This window comes from Drosophila guanche, unplaced genomic scaffold (assembly GCF_900245975.1).
Source record: "Drosophila guanche unplaced genomic scaffold, DGUA_6, whole genome shotgun sequence".
NCBI lineage: Eukaryota > Metazoa > Arthropoda > Insecta > Diptera > Drosophilidae > Drosophila > Drosophila guanche.
In genome coordinates, this window is record NW_022995749.1 from 1,178,838 (window position 1) to 1,201,294 (window position 22,457).

A 22,457-nucleotide genomic window follows, 5' to 3' on the forward strand; every position below is an offset into this window, starting at 1 on the left:
TTTGCCATGCCACTTGTGCAGAGGCAAGTTCTAGCCTGTAACAAGCTAACAGACCAGCACTGGTTATACCACCCATCGATATCGAACTACCAGCTGTTTCCGTTCGATATATTATCGAATTCCGTATTTACAAAATGAATTATTTAATAGTCCGGCGACTATCCACACAGCTGAAATTAGCCCAGATTCCCAAACGGTATGGACGAAAGTAACCATAACTATAGCTAACTATAACTTTGCTTGCCACAGCAAATGGAAGAGCGTTGTGGGCTTGGAGGTGCACGCACAAGTTTCGAGCGCCTCAAAATTGTTCTCTGGCAGCGGCACATCTTTCGGAGCGGCCCTAAACACATCTGTGGCCTTTTTCGATGCATCCATACCAGGCACACTGCCGGTAAGATCAACTGTATACCCATAAGTGAAAATATATACTAATAACCGCCTCTCCAGGTGCTCAATCGAAAGTGCGTGGAGTCTGGCATAAAAACCGCCTTGGCGCTGGGCTGTCAGGTGAATGAAGTTTCCATGTTTGATCGCAAGCATTACTTCTATGCTGATTTGCCAGTAAGTACAAAGATTTCGTCACCAGTTTTCGCTCATATAACCTCTTTGAGGGTGCTTCCAGAATGGCTATCAAATCACACAGCAGCGTGCGGCTTTGGCAAACAATGGGAAAATGTCTTTTCCTGTGATAACACCTGGCAAGAAGGTCTACTACAAGTCTGTTCAATTGCTGCAACTCCAATTGGAGCAGGACAGTGGCAAGTCGCTGCACGATGAGCAGCTCAAGAGAAGTTTAGTCGATCTTAATCGTGCTGGGCTGCCACTGATGGAGCTGGTGTTTGCCCCCGATCTGGAGACGGGCGAGGAGGCAGCCTCGTTGGTCAAAGAACTAATGCTAATACTCAGGCGTCTCCAAACATGCAGTTGCAAAATGGAAGGTACCCTACGGAAGGTTCTACTCCAATCATACAAATAGTTTTACGATGTTTGTAACATTTTTCAGAGGGCGCTCTGCGTGTGGATGCGAACATATCCATTCACCAGGAGGGCGATCCACTTGGTGTACGCACGGAAGTCAAGAATATTGGCTCAGTGCGTAGCATTTCTCAGGCCATTACTTACGAAATACACAGACAGCTCGACACAGTGGCCGAGGGTGGCGCCATAACAAATGAGACACGCTCCTGGGATGCGGAAAACAGACGCACTGTGGCCATGCGTGACAAGGAAGTGCTGCAGGACTATCGCTTCATGCCAGAGCCAAATCTACCACCGTTGCATTTAAACCTCAAGCCTGGCTCCAAGTCCACCGAGGAGCTCGTGTCTGTGGCAGCTCTAAGCGAAGAAATTCCCGAATTGCCAGAAGATACGCGTCAGCGTTTGGTCGAACAATACCAACTGAATGCGGAGACGGCTATTATATTGGTGGTGAGTGAGTCAAAAAGCTTGAAGATTTCCAGCTTAAAGCCAGGAACAGCTTAAATATATATTGCCCCTTTCCAGAACGAGCCCATTCTATTGGCATATTTTGTGAATATAACGCGGGACCTCAGCGAGGTGCCCACAAAAGTCACCTCAAACTTTCTCATCAACGATCTGCTGACTTATTGCCATAAATCCAATTTGAATGTCGAAGATTGGTAGGTTAAAATGCGGTCCAGGAAATTGCATCTGAATCATTTAAATTTGTTGCTTAGCTCTATAACAGCCAACGATCTGAAGAGCATTGTCAAGGGCCTGCACACCGAGCAGATTAATCTTCAGGCAGCCCGCCAGCTCATTCAACTGCTGCACACGAGTCCCACAGCAAAAGTGAAAGAGGTGAGTTTCCGATACCCTGAATGGCATACCTAATCTCTGTTCCGTTTCTCGGCTCCCCCAGTTGATTGAGCAGCACAGTCTGGAGCAGATTTGCGATCTGGAAACCATTGAAGCCTATTGCCAGCAGGCCATAGTCAATCAGCCCAAGGCAGTGCAGCAATACCACAAGGGCAAGGCCAAGGCATTGTTTGCCATTGTCGGGGAGGTGGCCAAGATCTCGGGGCAAAAGGCAAACATGAAGAGCGTCGTCGCCTGCCTGGAGCAAATGCTGAACTCCGCAAAGAAGTGAGCCTCAAGGTTGGATTTGTGTTCAATATTTGTGTATTTCTCTTGTATATAGATTATAAAACATGCAGTCCGCACTGTATATATGTAGTTTTAGATATGTACTAAAGATTATAATAGATTTTTGCCTTGTATTGGGTGCTGACTAGTTTCGGTGTTGGATAGAATGATGCGCGAATGATGTAAATTATCGTGAGATATTGGTATTGGTTCGGTGTTCTCCCTGGCTCCTGGGAGAATCGGAACATGTGACCCAGTGGAATGCATAAAGAGATACGAGTTGGATTGGGCCCAAAATGCTATTTGGTTGTTAGTGGAACGCACTATATTCGATTGTCTATCGGGGCAGACAAATCAATAGCTGGAATTGTACTAAATGCGGTTTTATGAGACTGTTCAACACCGTCTGTTTGCTACTCTCCTAGGAAGCATCTCTAAAATAAATGCAATTGCACATGCAAATGGCAGTGGGGCATTACAGTGGACCATCCTTGGCGGGATCAAGTTTAACCCTGAAGTTGGAACTGCTCTCCTAATCGCGATCGTAATCCCGACAGCTCGATGGCGGCAGACTCATCGAAACAGCTGAATCGAGGCTGCAAACAAACAAGAGGAGAGAAGCATGAAGGAAACGTTTGAGCAAAATGGAATAACAGCTTGATCCTCACCGTCGGCTCTCGCTTTCCAGCAGATGTGCATCCACAGGATGTTGGGAGACATTCCGCAGTGAGTCCCCAAGTGTTGTGCGCAGATGCTGCATCTCACGGTTCGCCTTTGAGCTGCGCAGCACATACTGCTGTCGCCGCTTGGCCTCCTGTGCCAGCTGCTCGCGCAGCATGGAGATCTGTGGGGGGCAAAGTTTTGAACTAAAGCAAAGATTGATGAGCCATTTGGGCACCCACCTGATTCTCCAGCCGCAGCACTTGCTGCCTGTGCGATTGCTCGCGCACATCCAGCACCTTCTCGGCGTGCATTTGGGCGCTGCGATAGCGTTCCGTGTCCATGCCATCCAGACACTTGGCGCTGTCGTTCATGCGCGCCTTCACGCGTGCCAATTCGGACTCCTTCTCGGCCAGCAGTGTCTCCAGGCGTCGCACCTTGAGACGCAGATCGCGTGTCTCCTGCTCGATCACACTGTGATCCAGGCCACAACTGTAGGCGCCGCCAGCGTTGCCGTTGCCTCCCGCATCGTAGCGATTCGAATCGAATTCCCCTGAATCGGCGGCAGCTGCACCACCATAATAGGCATTCGATTTCTCTGCACGATCGTAGGCACTGCCGCCAGAGAATTTGCTCTTCCGTTCGCACTCCAGCTGCTTGACCTTGTCCTGGAATGGAAAGTGGAAAAGGTAAAGAACGGTGCAGGATATGCAGGTGCCAGGGAAAACCCACCTGAAGTGTCTGCAGTTTGCTGCGAAGCTCTGACTTTTCACGTTGCGATGATTTCAGCTGCCTGCTGAGCTCTTCCTCGCCGCCAGCGCCGTTGCCGTTGCCATTGCCGAGCGCCTTGTCGCCGCCGCTCTCCTGATTCCACTTGGCAATGCGCAGCTGAGACTCGAGCGCCGATCGCTGCACCTCCAGATCGGTGACCTGATCCTGCAGCCGCTGGTTGCCGTCCAGCTGTGCCTGCTGACTGCGTCGCAGCTCGTTGAGATTCGTCTGGGAGCTGTCCAGGCGTTCGGTGAGGATGCGCTTCTCATTCTCGGCGGTCTGCAGGGATTTCTGGAGCAGCTTCAGCTTGTCCTCGTTGGCCTGCGAGCAGTGTCCCTGCTCGGAGAGTTCCTTCTGCAGCGTCTTGATCTCGCCTCGGAGTTGGGTCTCGCTGACGGCGGACTTTTGGAGACGCTCCTTCAGCTGATCGACGGTGGACTTGAGGGAGGTGCAGCGATCCTCCAGCTGGGTGAGAGCACGGTTTTGGTTCTCCAGTCGCTCGCTCACCTGCCGAATGCTGCAGTCCTTCTCCTGCAGGGCCATTTGGAGTCGCGTCAGATCCCCCTCCATGGCCACGCGCTGCAGATCCAGCTTGCTGGCGCGTCCCTCAGCCTTGGCCAGTTCCTCCTGCAGCTGGCGCTTCTCGTTGTCCAGCTTGGAGCACTGCTGGCGGCACTTGTCCAGCCGCTCCTCGTTCTGGCCATTCTCCTCGGCTGTGGCCGCCAGCTGCATCTCCGTTTGGGCCAAGCGCTCGCGCAGCATCTGGCACTCGTCGCTGCGCTGCTTGAGCTTCTCCTCCAGCGCGTGGATGGCGGAGATCTTCATCTTGCGCTCCGTCTCCAGGTTGCTCTTCTCCTCCTGCAGATTCCGGAGCATGGCCTGCAGCTTGCTGAGCTTTGCGTCGCAGCGTAGCTGCTGGTCGGCCGCATCCTGGAGCTGCTTCTTGGCAGCGCCTAGCTGCGACTTGTAGTCATCCTTCTCGCGCTCCAGCTGGGCCACCTGATGCATGAGATTCCGCACACCCTTGCGCACTAGATCCGGATCCACGTCGATCGGTGCATCCGGGCACTGGGAGGAGCTCCTGGCATCGTAGTCGCCCACACTGCGCGACGGACTGAAGCGCCTCGAGGGACTGAGCAGGCGATGCGACAGATTCACGCTGCCATCCACTTGGATGCCGGCAATACGCCGCAGAGTGTGCACCACGGATGAGAGCTTCTGCTCGGTGTCCCGCTTGTGCAGCTCCACGCAGGACAGCTGCTCGTCCAGAGCCCGAATACGACCCTCGGCACCGCCCAGGCGAGCCTTCAGCTCCTGGATCTGCTGCGTGGCATCGGCCAGGCAGACCTCCAGATTGTGCTTCTGATCCTCGAGACGCTTCTCGCGGCCACGGGCCTCCTCCATGCGCTGGGCCAGCTCCTGCTCGCGGGCATGGAAGCGATGCTCCTCCTGGTTATTGTGGCACCGGGCACGTCCCAGCTCCTGCCGTGTGGCACACAGATTTGCCTCCAGGTCGGAGAGCTGCTTCTTGATCTGGCACAGCTCCTGCTGGGCGCGCTCCTTCAGCTCCACCTCGGCCACCAGCTTCGACTGCAGCTCCTTGCCACCCTCGTCCTTCTGGGCAAACTCCACCTGGGCCTTCTGCAGAGACGCCTTTGTGGCATTCAGCTCCTGCGTGGTCTTCGTTAAGTGATTCTCCGTCTCCTTCAGGATGGTGCTCAAGCGAGTGCGCTCGTTCTCCAGCGAGTTCTTGGAATCCTCCAGACTGCTGATCTTCTGCAGAGCCTCCTCAATGGCGCGTGCCTGCTCCCGCTTGGCGCTCTCCACACGCTTCACATGATCGCGCAACTCCTTGTTGCTGTTGGAGTACTTGTCCCGCTCAATATTGCTGTCCGCCAGTTGCCGCCGACTGTCCGTTAGCTCCTTTCGCATGCTGTCAATGAAGCCCTCAGCTGCAGCACAAAATAATTGTTGATGTGAGTATATTGGATCTTTAGCAGATCACCAATTATATATTTACCCTCTTTGGTCTTGCGCAGTGCATCCTGCAGCTCGTTGTTGGTGCCCTCCATCTTGTCCTCCTTCAGCCGGATCTCCATCTTCAGCTCCTCGCTCATGCGACAGAGAGTATCCCGCTCCTCCCGAATGCTGCACAATTGCAGCTCCTGCTTGCGAATGCATTCCTCCAGTTTGATTCTAAGGAATTAACGGATTTACTTTGGTATTAATTTATTTATTTGAATACTTAAAACAAATAGAGGTTTTGGGAGGTTTATTGAAGTAATCCAGCAAATGATATTTTTTTAATGAATTATGGTTGTGTTTATGATAAATATTTGGTTTCAATTTGAACAGAAAGATACAATTTTATTTTCGTAACTCGAAAAGTAAATTTACTGTCCGTTCGTCTGTCCGTCTAGTTTGCAAAAAATGCAGTTCCGAACAGAATGGCCATATGTATCAGATCCCCAAAATTAGATCCACATTTGATCAAAATTAAAAGCCTACAAGCTGCATGCTCTCAGCCTTAGTTCTTAGTTCTAATCGTAATCCCAATAATCTCTTTTCTTTATCAACCTAATCTCCCACTGCTGTTCATTACTCACTTGTGCTCCTCATCCCTGGTGCGCATGTGTACCATCTCGTCCTTGAGTTGGGCAATAGCCGCCCGTTGCTTCTCATCGAGGGCATTGGCCTCCCGTTTGCTGCGATCCAGGGACTCCTGTTCGTTCTTCAGATCCCGTGAGACGCACTCTAGGCGCTCGGCCACCGCCTGCTTGTCGCGATGGGCAATGAGCAGGGCCTGCTGCTTCTCGCTCTCGGCACGGATCAGGGCCTCCTCGTGCTGCTGGACGAGGCTCTCGATGTGGGCCTGGAGCGTGGCCAGACGCTCCTGGAGCTTCTCGATCTCATCATCCTTGGCGGTCTGCAGCGCCTGCAGAGCCTGTTGCATGCGCTTTTCGAGTGCATTGCGCAGCTGCAGCACCTCGTCGCCGTGTCGCTTGGAGGCATCTTCGCCGGCTGCCTGGAGATTGGCGATCTTCTGGTTGAAATCGCTCTCGGCGGCTCGGGCAGCATTGAGCAGCTGCGTCTTGGTCTCCTGTGCCTTGCGCTGGCACATCTCCAGGTCCTTCTGCAGGCGGGCCACATGGTTCTTCAACGACTCCTCGCGGACCAGAGCCTCCTGCAGATCACGCTCCAGCTGGCTGCGCTTCTCCTCGGTGGCCTCCAGCGAGGTGTTTGTGTCGAAGAGCACCGACTCGAGGGATTCCTTCTCGGAGCGAATGGCGGCCAGCAGCTCGTTGAGGCGATGCGTGTCCTTCTCGTGCAGATCAATCACCACCTGCTTCTCCTCCACATCCTTGACCATCTCCTCGAGGTTGCGATTGAGGCGACTGTTCGTCTCCGTTGTCTGCTCGAGACGCTGCCGTGTGCGCATCAGCTCCTCGTTGAGTGCCTCCTTCTTGCGGCACATGGCCGTCAGTTGGTTGTGAATATCCCCACGATCCCTTGTGACGCAGGCCAAGTCCTGCAGGATCTTCTCCTTCTCCAGCTGCAAACACTTGAGCTTCTCGCTGAAGGAGAGATTATCCGTCTCCAGCTCCAGCCGTGCCTTGTCCAGCACGGCCAGCTCCTTCTTCAGTTCCCCAATCTCGTTCGACTGATCGCCGGACTGCAGGCGCAGCTTCTTGCGCTCCTCCTGGGCCTCCAGCAGGCAGTTCTGCACGGACTTTAGCTCGTCGCTGGTGGAGCAGCTGTTGCTGGACAGCTTCTCGTGCTTCTCCTGCAAGTCGCACTTCTCCAACAGCAACTTGTCCAGATCATACTCCAGATCCGACTTTTGTTTCTCCAGCAAACAAATCAGATTATCCGACTCGATTCTCTGCTGCTCCAACAGATCCCGATTGAGACTCACGCGATTCAGTTCCTCGCGCAGCGAAATGGTCTCCTCCCTCAAGCGACTGCTGCGATCCTCCTCGGATCTGTTGCATCAATTTCAATCAGTTAGTAGCCCGATTAAACTCTTTGTTTGATGACGTACCTTAGATTCAGTTCGGTGATATTTTTGTCCTTCAATATGCGCTGTATCTCCAGCTCCACGGCCTTCTTGTCCTCATCCATCGAGTCGAGTCGCTTCTGTAGCTTTCCATAGTTCAGCTGCAGCTTTTCGTACTCCCCGCTGAGACTCTCAAACTAAAGGAAATCATTTATTTATTATTATAGAACTAAATTACTTTTTGTTGTGTTTATTTTTAGGCTAAAGTTCGATCGGTTTTTGTGCTGTGTTTGCAGCTTTACCTTCACAGCCAGACAGCTCCATTAAATAATACTTAAATATATATTTTCCATATATTTGATTAGCTATCTGTTGAGTCTTCGTTTAAGTCTATCAATTCATCTCTCAATGTACAGTCCGTATGTCCGTATGTAATGTCCGTCTCGACTAACCAGATCTATCAGGTAGCACCCAAAATACTTATATTATTTATTTTTAATCTATTTCTAAATTTAATCTATGGCTTAGTACACATATCGTCTGCTGCGTTTATTTTTCAACCATCTGTAGATATTTTTATAAGTATTTAAAGTTAGTTCTGTGGCTTATCCTCCTGTCTAAATGTTTATATATTTCCATCTACCATTATTCATCTTCCTTTCTTTTTAACATTCACCTATCTATCTCTCTTATTAATCTATCCCTTGGCTAATTCATTCTTTCCTAATGGAATTCTCTACCTTTTTCCCCAGCGCATGTGACCTCATACCGGACCTTAAAATGTAATTTGTAATTGCAACGCAGACATCCAGCAAACATAAATTTCACTTGGAAACACTTCTTTTAATCTATGGGTTTATCTGAGATCAGACTTTTCGAGTTATCGCCCAACCGACTGTGACTATCGCCCCGTGACTCTGACACCCACACTTACCGCATTATTGAGATCAGCTCGTCCCAGCTCCGATTGCTGTTTCTGGGTGCGCACCTCGTCGAGGCTCTTCTGCAGGCTCTCGCGCTCCTGCAGCAGCTCGGAGAGCTTGGAGTTGCTGGAGTCCAGCTTCTCGGTGAGCTGCTGCATCTTGGTGGTGAGCAGCTGCTTGGTGCCCTCGCTGGTGTCCAGCTGGGTCTTGGTGGAGCGCAGCGTCTCGCTGGTGTGCTGGAACTTCACCTGGATGTCGTGCAGGGCCAGCTGGTACTTGTGGAGGGCAGCCTGGACGGCGGAGATGGTGCCCTCGGCGAAGGCCTGGGAGGCGCGTGTCGAATTGCGACGCGGAGATTTGCCGGAACCACCAGCAGCAGCAGCAGCACCGCTGGACGTGGAGGCGGCATCACGCGTCAGATGCATGTGCTGCATGGCCCCGCCGCTGACCTCGGCGTCTGCCTCTCGATCCGCATTCTCGGCATCTTGAACGACGGCTTGCGCAATCTCTCGCATGGAATTGTTCAGACGCTCGATCTCGTCGCTGTAGCGGCTGGCCAGCGCCGCCTGGGACTCGGCCTGGCCGCAGCGATCCTCGAGCTTCTTCAGCTGATTCATCAGCTCGAGCAGCCGCTGATCACGCTCCATGATCTCGTGCCGCGCACTCTCATACTGCACCTTGAGCGTGGCCAGCTGATGCTGCAGCTCGTCCCCTTGGCGCTGCGATTGCTTCAGCTCCTCGTCGGCCGCCCGCTTGGCCTGCTGCTGCGCAAAGGCCACCGAGGCCGTGCAGCCACTGATGTCCTTGCCCACGCAGCCCAGCTCCTGGCCCATCTTGGCCACCTCCTGCTTCATGGCCGCTTGCATTTCCCTGAAGGAACGCTTCACGGCCACCACCTCGCGCCACATCTTCAGCAGGCGATTGTGCTCGCTGTTGTAGTAGTCCTTGAAGGCCTGCTCCTCCTCCTTGAACTCATCCTCCTTGATCAGCAGCTCATCCCTCAAACCCGACCAGTCATTCGTCAGCTTCTGCAGATCATTCGTCAGCGCCTCGTTCGTCCGATTGGACTCCTCCAGCTGCTGCCGCAGTGCATTGTTCTGGGCCAGTATTTGCTCGCAGCGTAGATGCTCCTCCTCCAGCTTGCGGCAGAGTTCGCTGGTGCCATCCTCGTGGCCATAGTCGCGACTGCAGCTGGGCGGTGGCGAGTCCAACGAAGAGCTGCACGGCAGACTGCTTTGTCCGCCCAACGTCAAGGATGTGGAGCACTGCTTAAGGATACAAATTAGTTCAGATTCCCTTCCCTTTGCCTTTTTGAGTACTCACCAAAACCTGACTGGTGGTGGGTCCTGTCGTTAGCTTGGGTCCAGCTGTCAGCGTCGGCTTGATGGTCTCGTGCATGCGATCCTCCAGATCGCTGCACCGCTGCCTGTACTGCTGGATCTTCGACTGCAGGCGACTCACGAGGTTTGCCTGGTTGTGCTGCGCCTGCTTGTAGGTGTCCAGGCGCCGTCGGTAGCTGTGCGATTCGTCTGCCAGCCGCTGGCGCAGTTCCTGGTTCTGGCGCAGCAGCGCGGTGGAGGCCTCTGGGCCGCCTGCTGGCGGCTGTGGCCCGGGGCTCATCATTCTGGGTGTTAGTATGCCCGAACCACTCACCGACGGGTCTCGGTCACGCCCACGCTGGTGGCGTGAGAAGGGCAGGCGCGTGTAGGCGTTCGAGGACGTGGGATGTGGGGCCAGGGGCAGGGCCGACGACGTCGACGGCGACGGCGCCTGATGGTCGACGGCCGATGGGCAGGGCGTTTGCTTGAAGTTATCGCGATACGCCTGCATCTGCGAAAATGTTTCAAAAACTGGAATTTATTTCTGGGTTTCGTTTCCGTTTTCCGCTTAGAAATTGTTTGCCTTTGCGGCTTGTACGTTGCGTGTGCCGCCAGGGGGAAGGACGTAAAACTTTGGCGCCTCAATAAGTTTGTTCAAATTGATTTATTAACTTGTTCCGGGTAGTCACACACACATTGCCATGTTCCCAGACCAACTCCCCGGCTTAAAGGGGTCACCATGACAGCCCCCCAGCAAAAGTTGGAGTCGGAGTCGGAGTCGGTTGTGGACTTCTCGCAAATAAACATGTTCCGGGTAGGCAGTCAGTCGCCAGTCACCCCTCCATCATGATGGAATGACGATCCCCAAATGATATTTCTGAAATCCACTTGAGGACACGCATTGTACCGTCTGTCACCAGGACAGCAGCGAGTGTTTACTGTCGCCCCCACCACCCGCAAGGACTCCCCTGCTTTCTCATCATAATTCCTTGTCCTCGTATTTATTTTAATAAACAATATTCCCATCGCTGTTGAAACTTCTTTTGACACGAATGCGTCTTCTCATTTTGAGCTTCTTATGCTGCACCCACCCATCCACCCACTAGCATTTATGCAAACAATAAAAACTAAAATAAAAATAATAATAATAGCATTTCGACTCGGATTTGGCATGCAATCGCGGAAGAGGATTCTTTCTATTTCTATTTCTATTTCTATTTTGATTCCACTCGAAGATATGTACAGGGCTGCGGCACGAGTACGAATTGATGTCTTCTGGTAATGGCAATATTTGAATGGAGGTCGTGAACCGAGGTGCATAAATCGTAGTCGTTAATATTTTTGACAGGAGCAAACAGCTCGTTGAAGATATCCAAAATCAAAAGATTGTTAGATATTCAAGTGTGCTTTATTTTTAGATAATTCAAGAGGAATTTTGTATTATTGAATTGCACAAACATGTAGGTGAGAAAGCCCGATTCATGCTTCCATTATGATTGTGCCTATCTTTATGCTCTTTTCATTTTGGATTGCTACTTTTTCCTTCGAAAAATATAATATTTTTTGGGCTTTTAACTAAAGGTTTCTTTGTGTTATAACTTTAAGGGAGGTACTGGCTTGTCTGTTAAGAGTTCCTCTGGCACATCGAGGCATAACCCAGAGCGATCAAGCGGTAGATGGCTTTAACTAATGCTAAAGGCAAAGCTGAAAGTAAAATATTACATTGGCTCTTCGTTACATTTTTCTTTGCATATTCCTCGTGCTTAATGATAAAGCAAGCGGCAGGGTGACACTTCATTCATTAAACAAAAGAAACTCCATTAAAAAAGCTATAAATTTGATAAACCAAAGCCCAAGAAAAATTGCAAGTAACATCATGCCTGAGCTTATGGATACCAATTCGAAAGTCATTTCAGTTCAGCGTGATTAACTTAGTCACAATTATTATAAATTAGAACTATTAAAGGTACACTCGTACTCGTTTTGTACTCGTATAATTCATTTGAAAATCGTATCATTATTGCACTATACTCGTACTCGTTCTATTCTGAGCTGTCAGTTATATAAACTTATAGTTTTTATTAAGTTGAATTGATCCTGTCATGGAATTGACACCGCCTTATCAATGTGTGTATAACTTGCTATATTATTGAATTGAATTGAATAAGTCAATTATTGAATACCATAATCTGAGAAAACTGAACTGAGACTTTTTGGAATTACAAATCTAATTTTTCCATTTGGCAATAACTTTTTGTATTACATTTTAAAATCACTTTTTTATGGTTCGAAACTTACTGCTCACTGGGTTTTAGTATGTGGATTCCACCTATAAATATAAATATTTATTACACTTGAAAACGTTTGTCTTGATTTCGAAACACTTTATTTTGTCTCCAAGAAGGTTGGGAAACTCAGTTGAAACGTTTTTGTCGAGGCACACGTGCCTTTTTGTTGCCAATCCGCGCACTACAAAAATGCTGTTAACTGATTGAGCGCCAATTGAGTACTCATCAAGCTATCACGAGCGATTCCAAGGAGTTCTCTCGTACCTCTGAGGCACCGCTGGGAGAAAAATTCCACCTCCTGCTCCTGCCTCGATGGCAATTGACACAAATTCCGCCAAAGGCGGAAATACGCAACTAATGCGACTTCGGAGGGAAAGTTAATCAGAGCCTAACGATGCGGCCAAGTGGATGGGATTCGCCCACTGAACTGTCTGGCTTCAAGGAACTAAACCAACTGAGCGCCAACCCAACTCGATACAGTCCCAACTCAAACTTACATAAAGAGGCAGAAGCAAGGAAGGTTGGATGGATGGATATTCCGTTCCGTCTCGAAACTGCAGTTTTGCATAGCTCCCAGGGTTTGATTTGGCTTTCGGAGGGGTAAGTGTAGGTAGAATAAACATTGAATTAACAAATTCTTGGTTCCCCCAGCAACCGCGATTGATTCCCCACCAGGCGACAGGGTTAGCCCCCGATGGTTACACTCACAATTATGCTTTTGGCGTGCCAGCGAGCAACAAATGCAAATCGTGTCTCCCGTAGCATATTCTCCCAAAGCGTTTAGATCATGGTTATGGTATGGGGTATACGAGTGTTGGTTCCTATGTTGCTTCATGCCCAACCGCGCTTAATAAGTCAATGGGCAGGGCAATAAATTGAACCAGTACTGGAGGCGCTCTGTCAATGCACTTAACCCTTTTTCATTTGATTTATTTCCTTTGAATAACTACGAGAAATAACCCCAGGATAGGGCACTATTATGCTAATCGTTGGGCTGTCCAAACATGAAACATTAAATGGGGAGGAAAAGTAAAGGGAGCTAAAATTAGAGGCAATTACGAAATATAACTTCCGAAATTTCTAGCTATCAAATATTATTTCTTAGTAAAGTTTACTAGACCCAGACATATTGGCGTATACTTTTGATATTCTTTTTACAGCATTTTATCGCAGCCAACTTCGTGCAGCGTGGACTTGCGTTTTCAGTGTTGGTAAACTGGTCAAATGTCAAAAAAGTATTTGAAAGGAAAATGGCATATCAAGAGCCAGGAAGCAACTATTTCCAGATTCAATTGCAATATCCATGTTGAAATTCCATTATTTCATTTGTTTTCTTATTGCATCAGCCCCATTCCCGCTTATCTTGCTGCCCTATCTTATCCATTTATAATCCGATATTTAGATAATTCAATTGCACAATTATTTCCACAACTAATAATTAATGCAATAAAGAAAAAAATTATGTTTTTCTTTGGGAATCATCTGAGCAATGACTCTACCGACTTCCTATGACATCCCAATATTATGTGAATATTCTCTGATAATATTTCCTAAGAATTCCAATTAACAGATGTGCAACCTGTACGAGTATATTATCTTCCCACCACGTAATCCTCAAATCAAAACGAAACATTTCATGAGATTTACTTTTTTTTGCGAACTCATAGAGGCAAATGTCAAAATGTTTCCTGGCACAGGTTGCTATTGAATGCTATTGCGATGGAGCCCAGCCCAGCCCAGTCCAGAACAGAGTCTGGTGGCCTGGGCATGCGGGAGGTTATCGCCTTTGTATGCCCGTATCAGAGAGCTGCATACACATGCATCTGTACAAAGATTCGAAGCACCGAAGCACCATCTTCTCATCTGCTATTTCTATATGGCAACCAACAGTCAAAAATCAAATCCATCCACCCAAAGAACAAAGCAGCAACCAAAAACATACAAAAAAAAAACCCTGAGAGAAATATTTAAGATGAAAAAAATAAATTCGAAATTCGAAAATTGAAATTCATCTCATTATCAGCTGTGTGTGTTGGCTTTAACCTAAGGAGGCGACCTTGAGGAGATACTACCAACAAATATGGTACAGGTGGTATACAGAATATACAGAATATACAGAATATATTCTATATAATTTATAGATATAGAAATTCAGAACAACATCCACTAAATGTACATGTAGTAGACTTTCAAAGTCCACTTTGTGTGTTGGTTATGCATTTCTAAGCTATAATTAAGGTGTTTTGTTTGCCTTCACTTTCGGTTTTTAATCTACAGTCCTAAGCGACGACTTCGAATACTATGTGTAGGTGTGAGATTATTTTTTCGAAGCATAAGTTGCTGCTCCTCCATTGCTGCTGCTCCTCCTCCTCCTCCATCCCCTTGTTGCTGGTTTAATGAGTGTGTTGGTTGGGTTCATAGTCAGACTCTTATCAGTCGGCGACGACGGCGGCGGCGGCCAGTCGGCAAAAGCCAAGTGCCGTAAAGACTGTAAATGGGAATTGAGCAGCAGCACTCGTTCGTAGCTTATATAGTAAGTGGTAGGTATTGCGAGAGACGAGACGGAACAAAGTTCATGTTTGTGCCACTAATCTGATTCGCTGAGGATGTGCATCTGGGCAGGCTCCATCGATGGGTAGATCGATCGCCCTGCGATGGTGCTGCTGCTGGGGCGAACCTTCTATTTGCAATCTACAAATGTTGAGCCCCACGGCAACGGGATGATTTATACATCAGCGAACATCAAAGATCACAGACAAATGGATGGGTGGGTATCTGAGGAGGGGAGGGGACGGGGACAGGCAGTGCCCACGGTGGCTGGCGACAATAGCTTGAATACAACGGTAAAAATATCATCGTCCACACAAGCACAAAACAGAATCCACACACATGTGGAGCATTGTCTGATGCGTGTGTGTGCGTGTGTGTGTGTATGTTCTGATGCGCGAGTATGTGGTAGCTAATTAGTACACTGAGAGAAGTCATCAAGAGTCAGCATACAAATAATGATAAGTAATATATTTTATTCTCATGGGAACGTTAATGAAGCGTACGAATTAAATATAAACGAATTGCTTTGAAATATTGATCATTTATGTGTTTGAGTTCGTGGTATTGAGCAGATGGTACGAAGCTTATAGAAATTATTGACAAATTCAGTTGTTAGCTTTTCAGAATGCCAACCACACTTCAATAAGTCTTTAAACCTCTAGAAAAAACATTAGAGATCTGCAAAAAAAATCTGCTAAACATTACAAAAAATATCTTCAGTCTATCAAACAATTTTAAAGCTTTTAATCTATTAGAAATATGATGTCTGATGTGTTTAGTTGTTGACTTTTGTATAAATCAATCTACTTGCCATGGAAGTTAGCTCTGAAACTATGTATTTAGCAACAGATTTAGAAATCGCTGGAACTGCAATAAACTAATCAGACCAGCCGATAAAGAGCAACTAAAGCTAATCAATCAGTTGAGTTTGAGTTTCAGTTTGTACATTTTCTGCCAGTGCATATAGGTACGAGTACAGCAAATGCCGAATGTCCGACGGGGGACGGACATGTGTCTCTCGCCGTCGTTGTGTCAGGGGATGGAATGGATGGATTTGGTTATCATTATTAATACGATGCGATGCGATGCGATGGCCGTGCCGTGCCGTGCATCTTAGCTTTTGCCTTTAAAGTATAGCTCCTATTTAAAACGCGCTTTAGTCACAATTCGAATTTCGCCAGCAACACAGTAAACAGCAGGAGGGAAGCGCGAAACAGATTGAACAATTGAATACGCCTTGAAGATTACACACGCAACCTGTCCGTGAGTCAGTGTCAGAGTGTCAGAAGAGTTTTCTTCCGAAGTGCGAGAAGTGCGTGAAGTTCGTGGTGGTGAGGTGTTACACAGAGAATGTCCCAGACCCTGGACGATCTGCTCTTGCGGCAGGAGCATGCCCGACAATTGCGTCAGGTGAATCGCTCCAAATTTCGTCGCATCAATTCCCTGGACCTCATACCGGAGCATCCCAGTCAAGATGAATCAGAGAATGAGGATGGTGGTGCATCTGCCGCTGCTGCTGCACCCCACAAACATTTTGTGGCACTGCGTCGCCAGCGCACCGCCGATGGCAGTCTGCTGCGCAGCAACTCCCAGTCCCAGTTGCCCTTCCAGGAGCGTCCGCTGGGCACTCGCATGCTGCTCTTTGGACCCCAGCTGCTGATGCGCTGCCTGCTGACGCTGCTCCGCTACATACTCTACATCCCACTGTCCATAGCGGCGCCCAGTTTCTGGCTGTCGGCGCTGCTCTGGATCTTCTGGAAGCTGCTGCGGGTGCCCATTGCCATGGTCAAGTGGCTGCTCAGCGGCGACGAGGACATGGCCACGCCGCAGCGCCAACGGACGATACTCCTCAGCTGTGGCAGCACCATTCAGACCCTGCACTTGGCCCGCAACTTCTACGGCTCTGGGGCACGCGTTGTGGTCTTTGAGTTCGAGGGACTCTTCGGCCTGGCCCGCTTCTCCACGGCCGTGGACAAGTTCTATGTGGTGCCACGGCCCACCAGCAGCAACGCGGACCAGTACATTGCCGCCTTGTGCCACATTGTGAAGAAGGAGCGTCCGGCCGTGTATGTGCCGGTGTGTGCCACGAGCCCCGCCTACTACGATGCCCTGGCCAAGCCCCATCTGGAGGTGCTCGGCTGTGCCAGCTTTGTGCCCAGCGTGCAGGAGACTCAACAGCTGGACGACTGCCTGCAGCTGTTCCAGCGCTGCGAGTCGCAGCAGATGCCACTGCCCGCCCATGTGGTGCTCACGGCACCGCGGCAGCTGCAGCAGATCTACGAGAGCGGATTCGTGGGCAGCTATCGCAACATCCTGATGGCCGCCGGCATGCAGGGCGTGCTGGAGCGGCACAAGTACATTCTGCCCAATCGCAGGGCGGAGCTAAAGTTCAGCCAGCACGAGATAAGTGAGCGGCAGCCCTGGCTGGTGGTCAGAGATCAGCCCGGCTATCACCACTACGTGACCTGCACCACCGTCAAGGACTCCCGCGTGGTGGCCAATGTCAGTTGCCGGGTGGAGCACCACACCAAGAATCTGGTGCCCTGCCGGCGCGACGACGAGGCCCAGATCGAGCTCTGGCTGCGCTCCTTCTTCGCCAAGGTGCGCTTCCAGCGCAGCATCAATGGACACATCAGCTTTCGGCTGGTCAAGTCGCCCGCTCATGGCGGACAGTTTGTGCCGCTGGGCACGAGGTTGGGCGTGGCCCTGCCCTACATCTGCCACAACCGCTCGCACGCGCAGCTGCTGTGCCGCGCGATGAAGTGCATCCATAGGCGGGGCCTGCCCGAGGATGAGCTGACCAACTGGAGCTGGTCCTCGCTGGAGCGCAGCACCTCGACCACGGCGCTGGACAAGCGTGAGGCATTGTTTGCCTACTGGGATCCTCTGCCATATTGCGCCTACTATCACTTCCAGCTGCCGCTGGAGTCCGTCAAGCTGTTTTTGCAGCGCCGGAATCGCGATCGCGCCACAACCAAAAGTTTATCGCCCCGCATCACGGTGCCGGTTCATTGAACGATCGGTCCACGGGCGGACAACAAATCGGGCGGAGACGGGGGGAACACACGGGGGGATGGGCCACCTCACTGCAGCCGGATGCGGTTTGGTGGGAAGGGAACGGGGGCGAGAGCCACAGCCAGAGCGAGAGAGAGATAACACAGACTGATCAATAATACAAAAAAATATATGTAAAAATATATGTATATTTTTTTTTTGCATTTTTTGTTTTACTTTTTTGTTTACTTGAAACGGACGCGCGCGCACGCATCAACTGGGGTTCAACATCCATCGAATGAAGATTAGGCTTAGGATTTAATACTCGTAAAGTTGCAAGCAACAAAAAAATAACAAAAACCACAACAAAAACATTGTACCCGCATATACACATAAGAAATACATACATATATATAATTAATAGTTCGTTAGCTTTGTAAACATAATAAATAATATTTATATTTTAATTACCCATTTGACTTATTTATTAATTTGCTTTCTGATTTGCTAGTGCAGCATTTTTCTTTGCTTTGCTTTGCCCCTCAACGCCACGCCGCACACGCACTTTACTTCTTTGTTTCACTGAATATTGCACAGAACTGACCGCTTCCCAAGGATTATGTATGGCTGGATGGGGATGTCCTTGGTGTTGGTGGTGGGTTTTGGCCACGTTTTTGTTGATGTTTTGGCCTTCTTGTTTTCGGTTGCCTGGCAACGGCTTTAGGTCAGTTTTGGTTGTGGTTAAGTTGGTAACAGAGTCATTTGCATCCCAATCAAAAGGGGGAAGAGTGGGTAAAATTACCGTAAATTTGCATAATAATTATGCACGCTTTTGCTTACTCAAGCGGGAAATTTACATTTCCAGCAGGGTTTATTGATCAAATGCTAATTTTACGTTCTTTTTTTGTAATTATATTTAAAATGTAACCGCTATAATTTATGTTATCAGGATCCTGATGAATATTCTAGATAATTCTCGAAAATTGCCACCCACTGAAGTGTCATCGCTAAGTGTGACCAGTATCAATCGGATAAAATTATAGTTTCACGGCTAAGAGCATTAGCTTTCAAGTAATGGAGTAAAGGGACTACAGTATTCTTCAAAGTATATATCAAATTATCAAATTGTTTAAATATAGCGGGGTTAAGTGCGCTAAGCTCGCTTTTTCCTCAGTGTATTTATGGTATATTTTGAAAATTATAACCATATTTCGGTATATTTGTAAAGGTCAGGCGGTATATTTAATCGATTAATCCGTGGTCACTCTGAACAACAATAAAAATCTACACGTAAAACAATGAAAAACGGCCCCAAGGACCCGTCAGGAGGCGGTGGAGCTGGTTATCGTCCTTCCCAGACGGACAACAATCTGTCCAACGTGTCCATACACATTGAAAGCGACGACAATGACTCAACGACAGCGGAGCACGAGTATCTGCTGCCAGCAGCAGCACCACCGATGACCTACACGGCGACGGGCGGCAGTGGGACGGGTGGTATGGGCTCTGTTACCCACAACACCAGCATCAATCTGGACACAATTGGGGGCCGCAGTGTGCCAACGGGTCGCAGCAGCAGCCTCAGCGGTGGCCCGCGACACGGCAACATTCTTTCCTCATTCCTGGCCCGCCAGCGCTCCTACACACCGGCAGCCAGTTCACCCGTCCGTGTGGCCACACAAATGAACCGTCGCCTGCAGCAGTCACGCAGCATGGGTGCCAACAGCAGCCTGGAGGAGCCACTGCCCAGCCCTGGCGTCGGACCACCGCCAGGACCTACGCCCGTGCGACAACTTGGTTTCTGGCGTGTCAATCTTAACGATGTCTTCTCCCTGTCCACGGCCCCATCGACTGAGGCGCTGCGCTCCTTTATCACACATTCCAACTTTCGCTACCAGCCAGCGGGATCGGCAGCAGCAGCAGCAACCGGAAATCAGCTACCAGCGTCGTCGCCCGTGGATAATTCGCACATACTTCTGCAGCCAAATTCCGAAGCTGTGGGCACTTCACCTCTAAGGATCGGCCGCGTATCTCACGGACTGAATGCCACAAGCGGTGTAGGTGCCGGTGCTAGTGCCAGTGCGATGATGGGGCGCAGCATTTCGTTGCGCGAGGGTGAAATGCGACACAGTCTGGCTGGTGTGCGGCACAATGCCAGCGTCATGGAGCTACACAGCAATCCGTCAGCCTACGAGGAGAGCGAGGATGAGCACAATGCGAATCTGGATCTGGGCGATGGCAATCTGACCGGCGCAGCATTGCCTGGAGCTGGCGATGCGGCTGCAGGCGGCAATGTCATCGCCAATGGCCAGCCAGAGCCGCCCGAGCACCAGGGCGAGGATGAGCAGCTCATATCGGACGACATGGTCGTTCAGATACTCAGCCACTTCGTGCGCTACATGCCCCTCATCTTTATACTCCTCATCAAGTTTATCCACGATCACCTGCTGGGCATTGTCGACCTGCTGGTGCTGCAGACCGTCATGTACAATGTCAATCGATCGGTGCGGAATCAGGTCTCCCGCCTGGCGCAAAAGAACTACGCCTCGATGCTGCGCGATAGCTGCCTCATTGGGATTGTGGTCACGGTGCGTCTGTTTCTGGCCACAGCACCGCCGGATCCGTTTGGTCTGATTGTGCCACCGCCAAGGAAATATTTCACCGTTGAGACCTCTGCTCTGCCCTACAAAACGGAGCAAACGAGCAGTAAAATTGGTTCAACGACCTCATCCTCGGACACGCTGAAGGCGGTGATCACCACGGACACGTATGATGCCGCAAAGGTCATACCACTGGGCATGCTGCTGTACTACATAGCAGTCAGTGATCTCATCATCAAGCTGCTCACGATGCTCATCAAGCTGGCCATTACCATGCTGCCCAATCATGTGATGCGCTTCAAAGTGAGGGTAAGCGCGGGCCCATGCCCGTTGATTTCCCTTTTCTCTATTTTGCTTCCTGTTGCAGGCTCGTCTCTATGTCCTGGTGGAATACATATCGCAGTTCTATCGGGCCCTGACGCCCATCACGCAGTGGTTCTTGTTCCTCTACGAGTCCTATTCGGGCCTGGAGGTGGTCTCGGGCGGCCTCTTCTCTGCCTTGTACCTGGGCGCAAAGATCTTTGAGCTGGTGGAGCGTGCCAAGTCGCTGCACAAAGCGGTGGTAACCTTCAGGCGGAATATTGTGAGTTAGGCCATTATGCCATGGCCGATAAGAGTTTTCCCCATATCTAATCATTGTTTTGTTTGTAGGATTCTGAGCGTCCGCCGACCAAAGAGGAACTGGATGCCGCGGGCTCAGTGTGTCCCATTTGCCATGATACTTTCAATACGCCCATTATCCTCGAGTGTGGACATATTTTCTGTGATGAGTGCGTTCAGACGTGGTTCAAGCGCGAGCAAACGTGCCCCATGTGCCGGGCCAAGGTTAGCGACGATCCCGCCTGGCAGGACGGCAGCACCACATTCTTCCATCAGCTGTACTAGGCCTCCCTCCCTCTGTGCAGGGCCAACCCCCCAAAGAAATGATTCTGCATATTTCACGTGTATATACATAGTCTCCGAGCTAGCATTTGTTTATTAAACGGACAGTTATTAATTAATACTAATAATTTAAGTGTTTTGTTTTTTCTGCGTGTTTTACTTTGGTTTCATTTTTTGCGGCGTGCCGCGTCGAGAGATCGGGACTCGTAGTACTCGCCATCGCCACGTGTGGCCTTCTTGTTGATGTCCGTGTGGCGCTCTCTACTCACGATTTCCTCCAGCACCTCGCTGTCGCCCTTGATGAGGCGTATGCGTCCGGTCACGGGATCCACCTCGCGACGTATCTGGCTCTGGCGGCGCTGATACTCCTCCGGTGTCTCGGGCGCATGGGATTTGCTATTCATCAGTGCTTAAATGTTTTTGGTGGGGGTATTCAAACAAGACACACACATAATATACAACAATCACGGAGTTACAATGGAGAATACGGACCTATTGGTATGGCAAAATCTTCATCGCTGCTCATGTCCGGCGGCGCAGGCTGCTCTTGCGGCGCCGCTTGGATCGGTAGGGGAGGAGTTGCGTCTCTTTGCTTGGTGTGCTTTTTAGATTTCTTGGACTTGTGCTTCTCCTTGTGCTGCTTGCGCTTCTCCTTGTGCTTTTTCTTTGACTTTTTCTCGCTTTTCCCCATTTTAAAACGTAAACAAAAGCAAATTCCCAGTGTAACCGCGGATTTGTCGATCAAATATACAGCCTGACCCTCAGAAATATACCTAAATATTAATTTTAACTTTTAAATTATAGCATAAATATACCGTATATCCTATATAATTTTCCCGAAATATCCCGAAAAGTATATAATTATAAGTATAAAAAAAGTATACCGAAATCATACGTAGGTGTATCGATACCCTGCCAATGATCACGTGCACTAACAAAACCATGAACCGCTAGGTTCATATTTTTAATTTTTTCCCGCTAGGTCTAGCTCTTGTCAATCCACATATGCGGGATAAAACGAGTTTTATATTTCATGAACCGAGCGCGAGTGCAATGTGCAAATGCCTGAGATGCATTTCCGTATAACCACCTGTCTCTGTTTTATATTTGTTGAAATGGGCTACGTGGGGATGATATATGAATATATATATATAGAGACATATATATATATATATGCTGTCATGAATTAGGGACCAATTGGACCCACAGCATAAGAAAATATGTTGGACGAAATTGATAAGTTATATTAAATACACATTAAATCAATAAAAATTGCCGTTTCAAAACTCAATCTTTTGAGCCGACATTAACATTTACGGGTAGTTTCTAGCTTTTTTTCAAAGGCTTGTTAGCTCTTTTACGGG

General features: G+C 49.4%; 5 protein-coding genes across 5 annotated transcripts; 3 read left to right on the forward strand and 2 right to left on the reverse strand.

Moving 5' to 3' along the window:
• Positions 1-98: 98 nt before the first annotated feature.
• On the forward strand, positions 99-2,243 carry LOC117585150 (glutamyl-tRNA(Gln) amidotransferase subunit B, mitochondrial). Its single transcript, XM_034274481.1, has 8 exons — positions 99-196; positions 250-394; positions 451-564; positions 626-941; positions 1,007-1,431; positions 1,507-1,643; positions 1,701-1,824; positions 1,886-2,243. Exons 1-8 carry the CDS (start codon positions 135-137, stop codon positions 2,111-2,113), a joined length of 1,551 nt encoding a protein of 516 aa, XP_034130372.1. The 5' UTR covers positions 99-134; the 3' UTR covers positions 2,114-2,243.
• LOC117585142 (rootletin) lies at positions 2,233-18,441 on the reverse strand. Its single transcript, XM_034274471.1, has 10 exons — positions 18,083-18,441; positions 9,784-10,290; positions 8,472-9,725; positions 7,583-7,734; positions 6,147-7,523; positions 5,561-5,736; positions 3,502-5,492; positions 3,012-3,437; positions 2,778-2,953; positions 2,233-2,705 (listed from the first exon to the last, which is right to left on the reverse strand). Exons 2-10 carry the CDS (start codon positions 10,288-10,290, stop codon positions 2,642-2,644), a joined length of 6,123 nt encoding a protein of 2,040 aa, XP_034130362.1. The 5' UTR covers positions 18,083-18,441; the 3' UTR covers positions 2,233-2,641.
• Positions 15,729-17,687, forward strand: LOC117585146. Its single transcript, XM_034274476.1, has one exon. It carries the CDS (start codon positions 15,968-15,970, stop codon positions 17,630-17,632), a length of 1,665 nt encoding a protein of 554 aa, XP_034130367.1. The 5' UTR covers positions 15,729-15,967; the 3' UTR covers positions 17,633-17,687.
• A 432-nt stretch (positions 18,442-18,873) lies between the features above and the next one.
• LOC117585304 lies at positions 18,874-21,221 on the forward strand. The gene is made up of 3 exons (XM_034274733.1): positions 18,874-20,520; positions 20,579-20,794; positions 20,863-21,221. The coding sequence occupies exons 1-3, from the start codon at positions 18,910-18,912 to the stop codon at positions 21,094-21,096; spliced, it is 2,061 nt and encodes a 686-aa protein (XP_034130624.1). The 5' UTR covers positions 18,874-18,909; the 3' UTR covers positions 21,097-21,221.
• On the reverse strand, positions 21,148-21,843 carry LOC117585305 (ADP-ribosylation factor-like protein 6-interacting protein 4). The gene is made up of 2 exons (XM_034274734.1): positions 21,586-21,843; positions 21,148-21,502 (listed from the first exon to the last, which is right to left on the reverse strand). The coding sequence occupies exons 1-2, from the start codon at positions 21,782-21,784 to the stop codon at positions 21,261-21,263; spliced, it is 441 nt and encodes a 146-aa protein (XP_034130625.1). The 5' UTR covers positions 21,785-21,843; the 3' UTR covers positions 21,148-21,260.
• Between the last annotated feature and the right edge of the window lie 614 nt (positions 21,844-22,457).

What these genes read in the sequence shown, in the direction of transcription:
- LOC117585150 (XM_034274481.1), top strand. Translation starts at nt 135, where the DNA reads ATGAATTATTTAATAGTCCGGCGACTATCCACACAGCTGAAATTAGCC. An exon ending in TTAGCCCAGATTCCCAAACG is followed by an intron (nt 197 to 249) that starts GTATGGACGAAA and finishes TGCTTGCCACAG; the next exon opens with CAAATGGAAGAGCGTTGTGG. An exon ending in ATGCAGTTGCAAAATGGAAG is followed by an intron (nt 942 to 1,006) that starts GTACCCTACGGA and finishes AACATTTTTCAG; the next exon opens with AGGGCGCTCTGCGTGTGGAT.
- LOC117585142 (XM_034274471.1), bottom strand. Translation starts at nt 10,290, where the DNA reads ATGCAGGCGTATCGCGATAACTTCAAGCAAACGCCCTGCCCATCGGCC. An exon ending in CCACCACCAGTCAGGTTTTG is followed by an intron (nt 9,726 to 9,783) that starts GTGAGTACTCAA and finishes ATCCTTAAGCAG; the next exon opens with TGCTCCACATCCTTGACGTT. An exon ending in GCAAACTGCAGACACTTCAG is followed by an intron (nt 3,438 to 3,501) that starts GTGGGTTTTCCC and finishes TTTCCATTCCAG; the next exon opens with GACAAGGTCAAGCAGCTGGA.
- LOC117585146 (XM_034274476.1), top strand. Translation starts at nt 15,968, where the DNA reads ATGTCCCAGACCCTGGACGATCTGCTCTTGCGGCAGGAGCATGCCCGA.
- LOC117585304 (XM_034274733.1), top strand. Translation starts at nt 18,910, where the DNA reads ATGAAAAACGGCCCCAAGGACCCGTCAGGAGGCGGTGGAGCTGGTTAT. An exon ending in TGATGCGCTTCAAAGTGAGG is followed by an intron (nt 20,521 to 20,578) that starts GTAAGCGCGGGC and finishes TTCCTGTTGCAG; the next exon opens with GCTCGTCTCTATGTCCTGGT. An exon ending in TAACCTTCAGGCGGAATATT is followed by an intron (nt 20,795 to 20,862) that starts GTGAGTTAGGCC and finishes TTTTGTTTGTAG; the next exon opens with GATTCTGAGCGTCCGCCGAC.
- LOC117585305 (XM_034274734.1), bottom strand. Translation starts at nt 21,784, where the DNA reads ATGGGGAAAAGCGAGAAAAAGTCAAAGAAAAAGCACAAGGAGAAGCGC. An exon ending in AGATTTTGCCATACCAATAG is followed by an intron (nt 21,503 to 21,585) that starts GTCCGTATTCTC and finishes AAAACATTTAAG; the next exon opens with CACTGATGAATAGCAAATCC.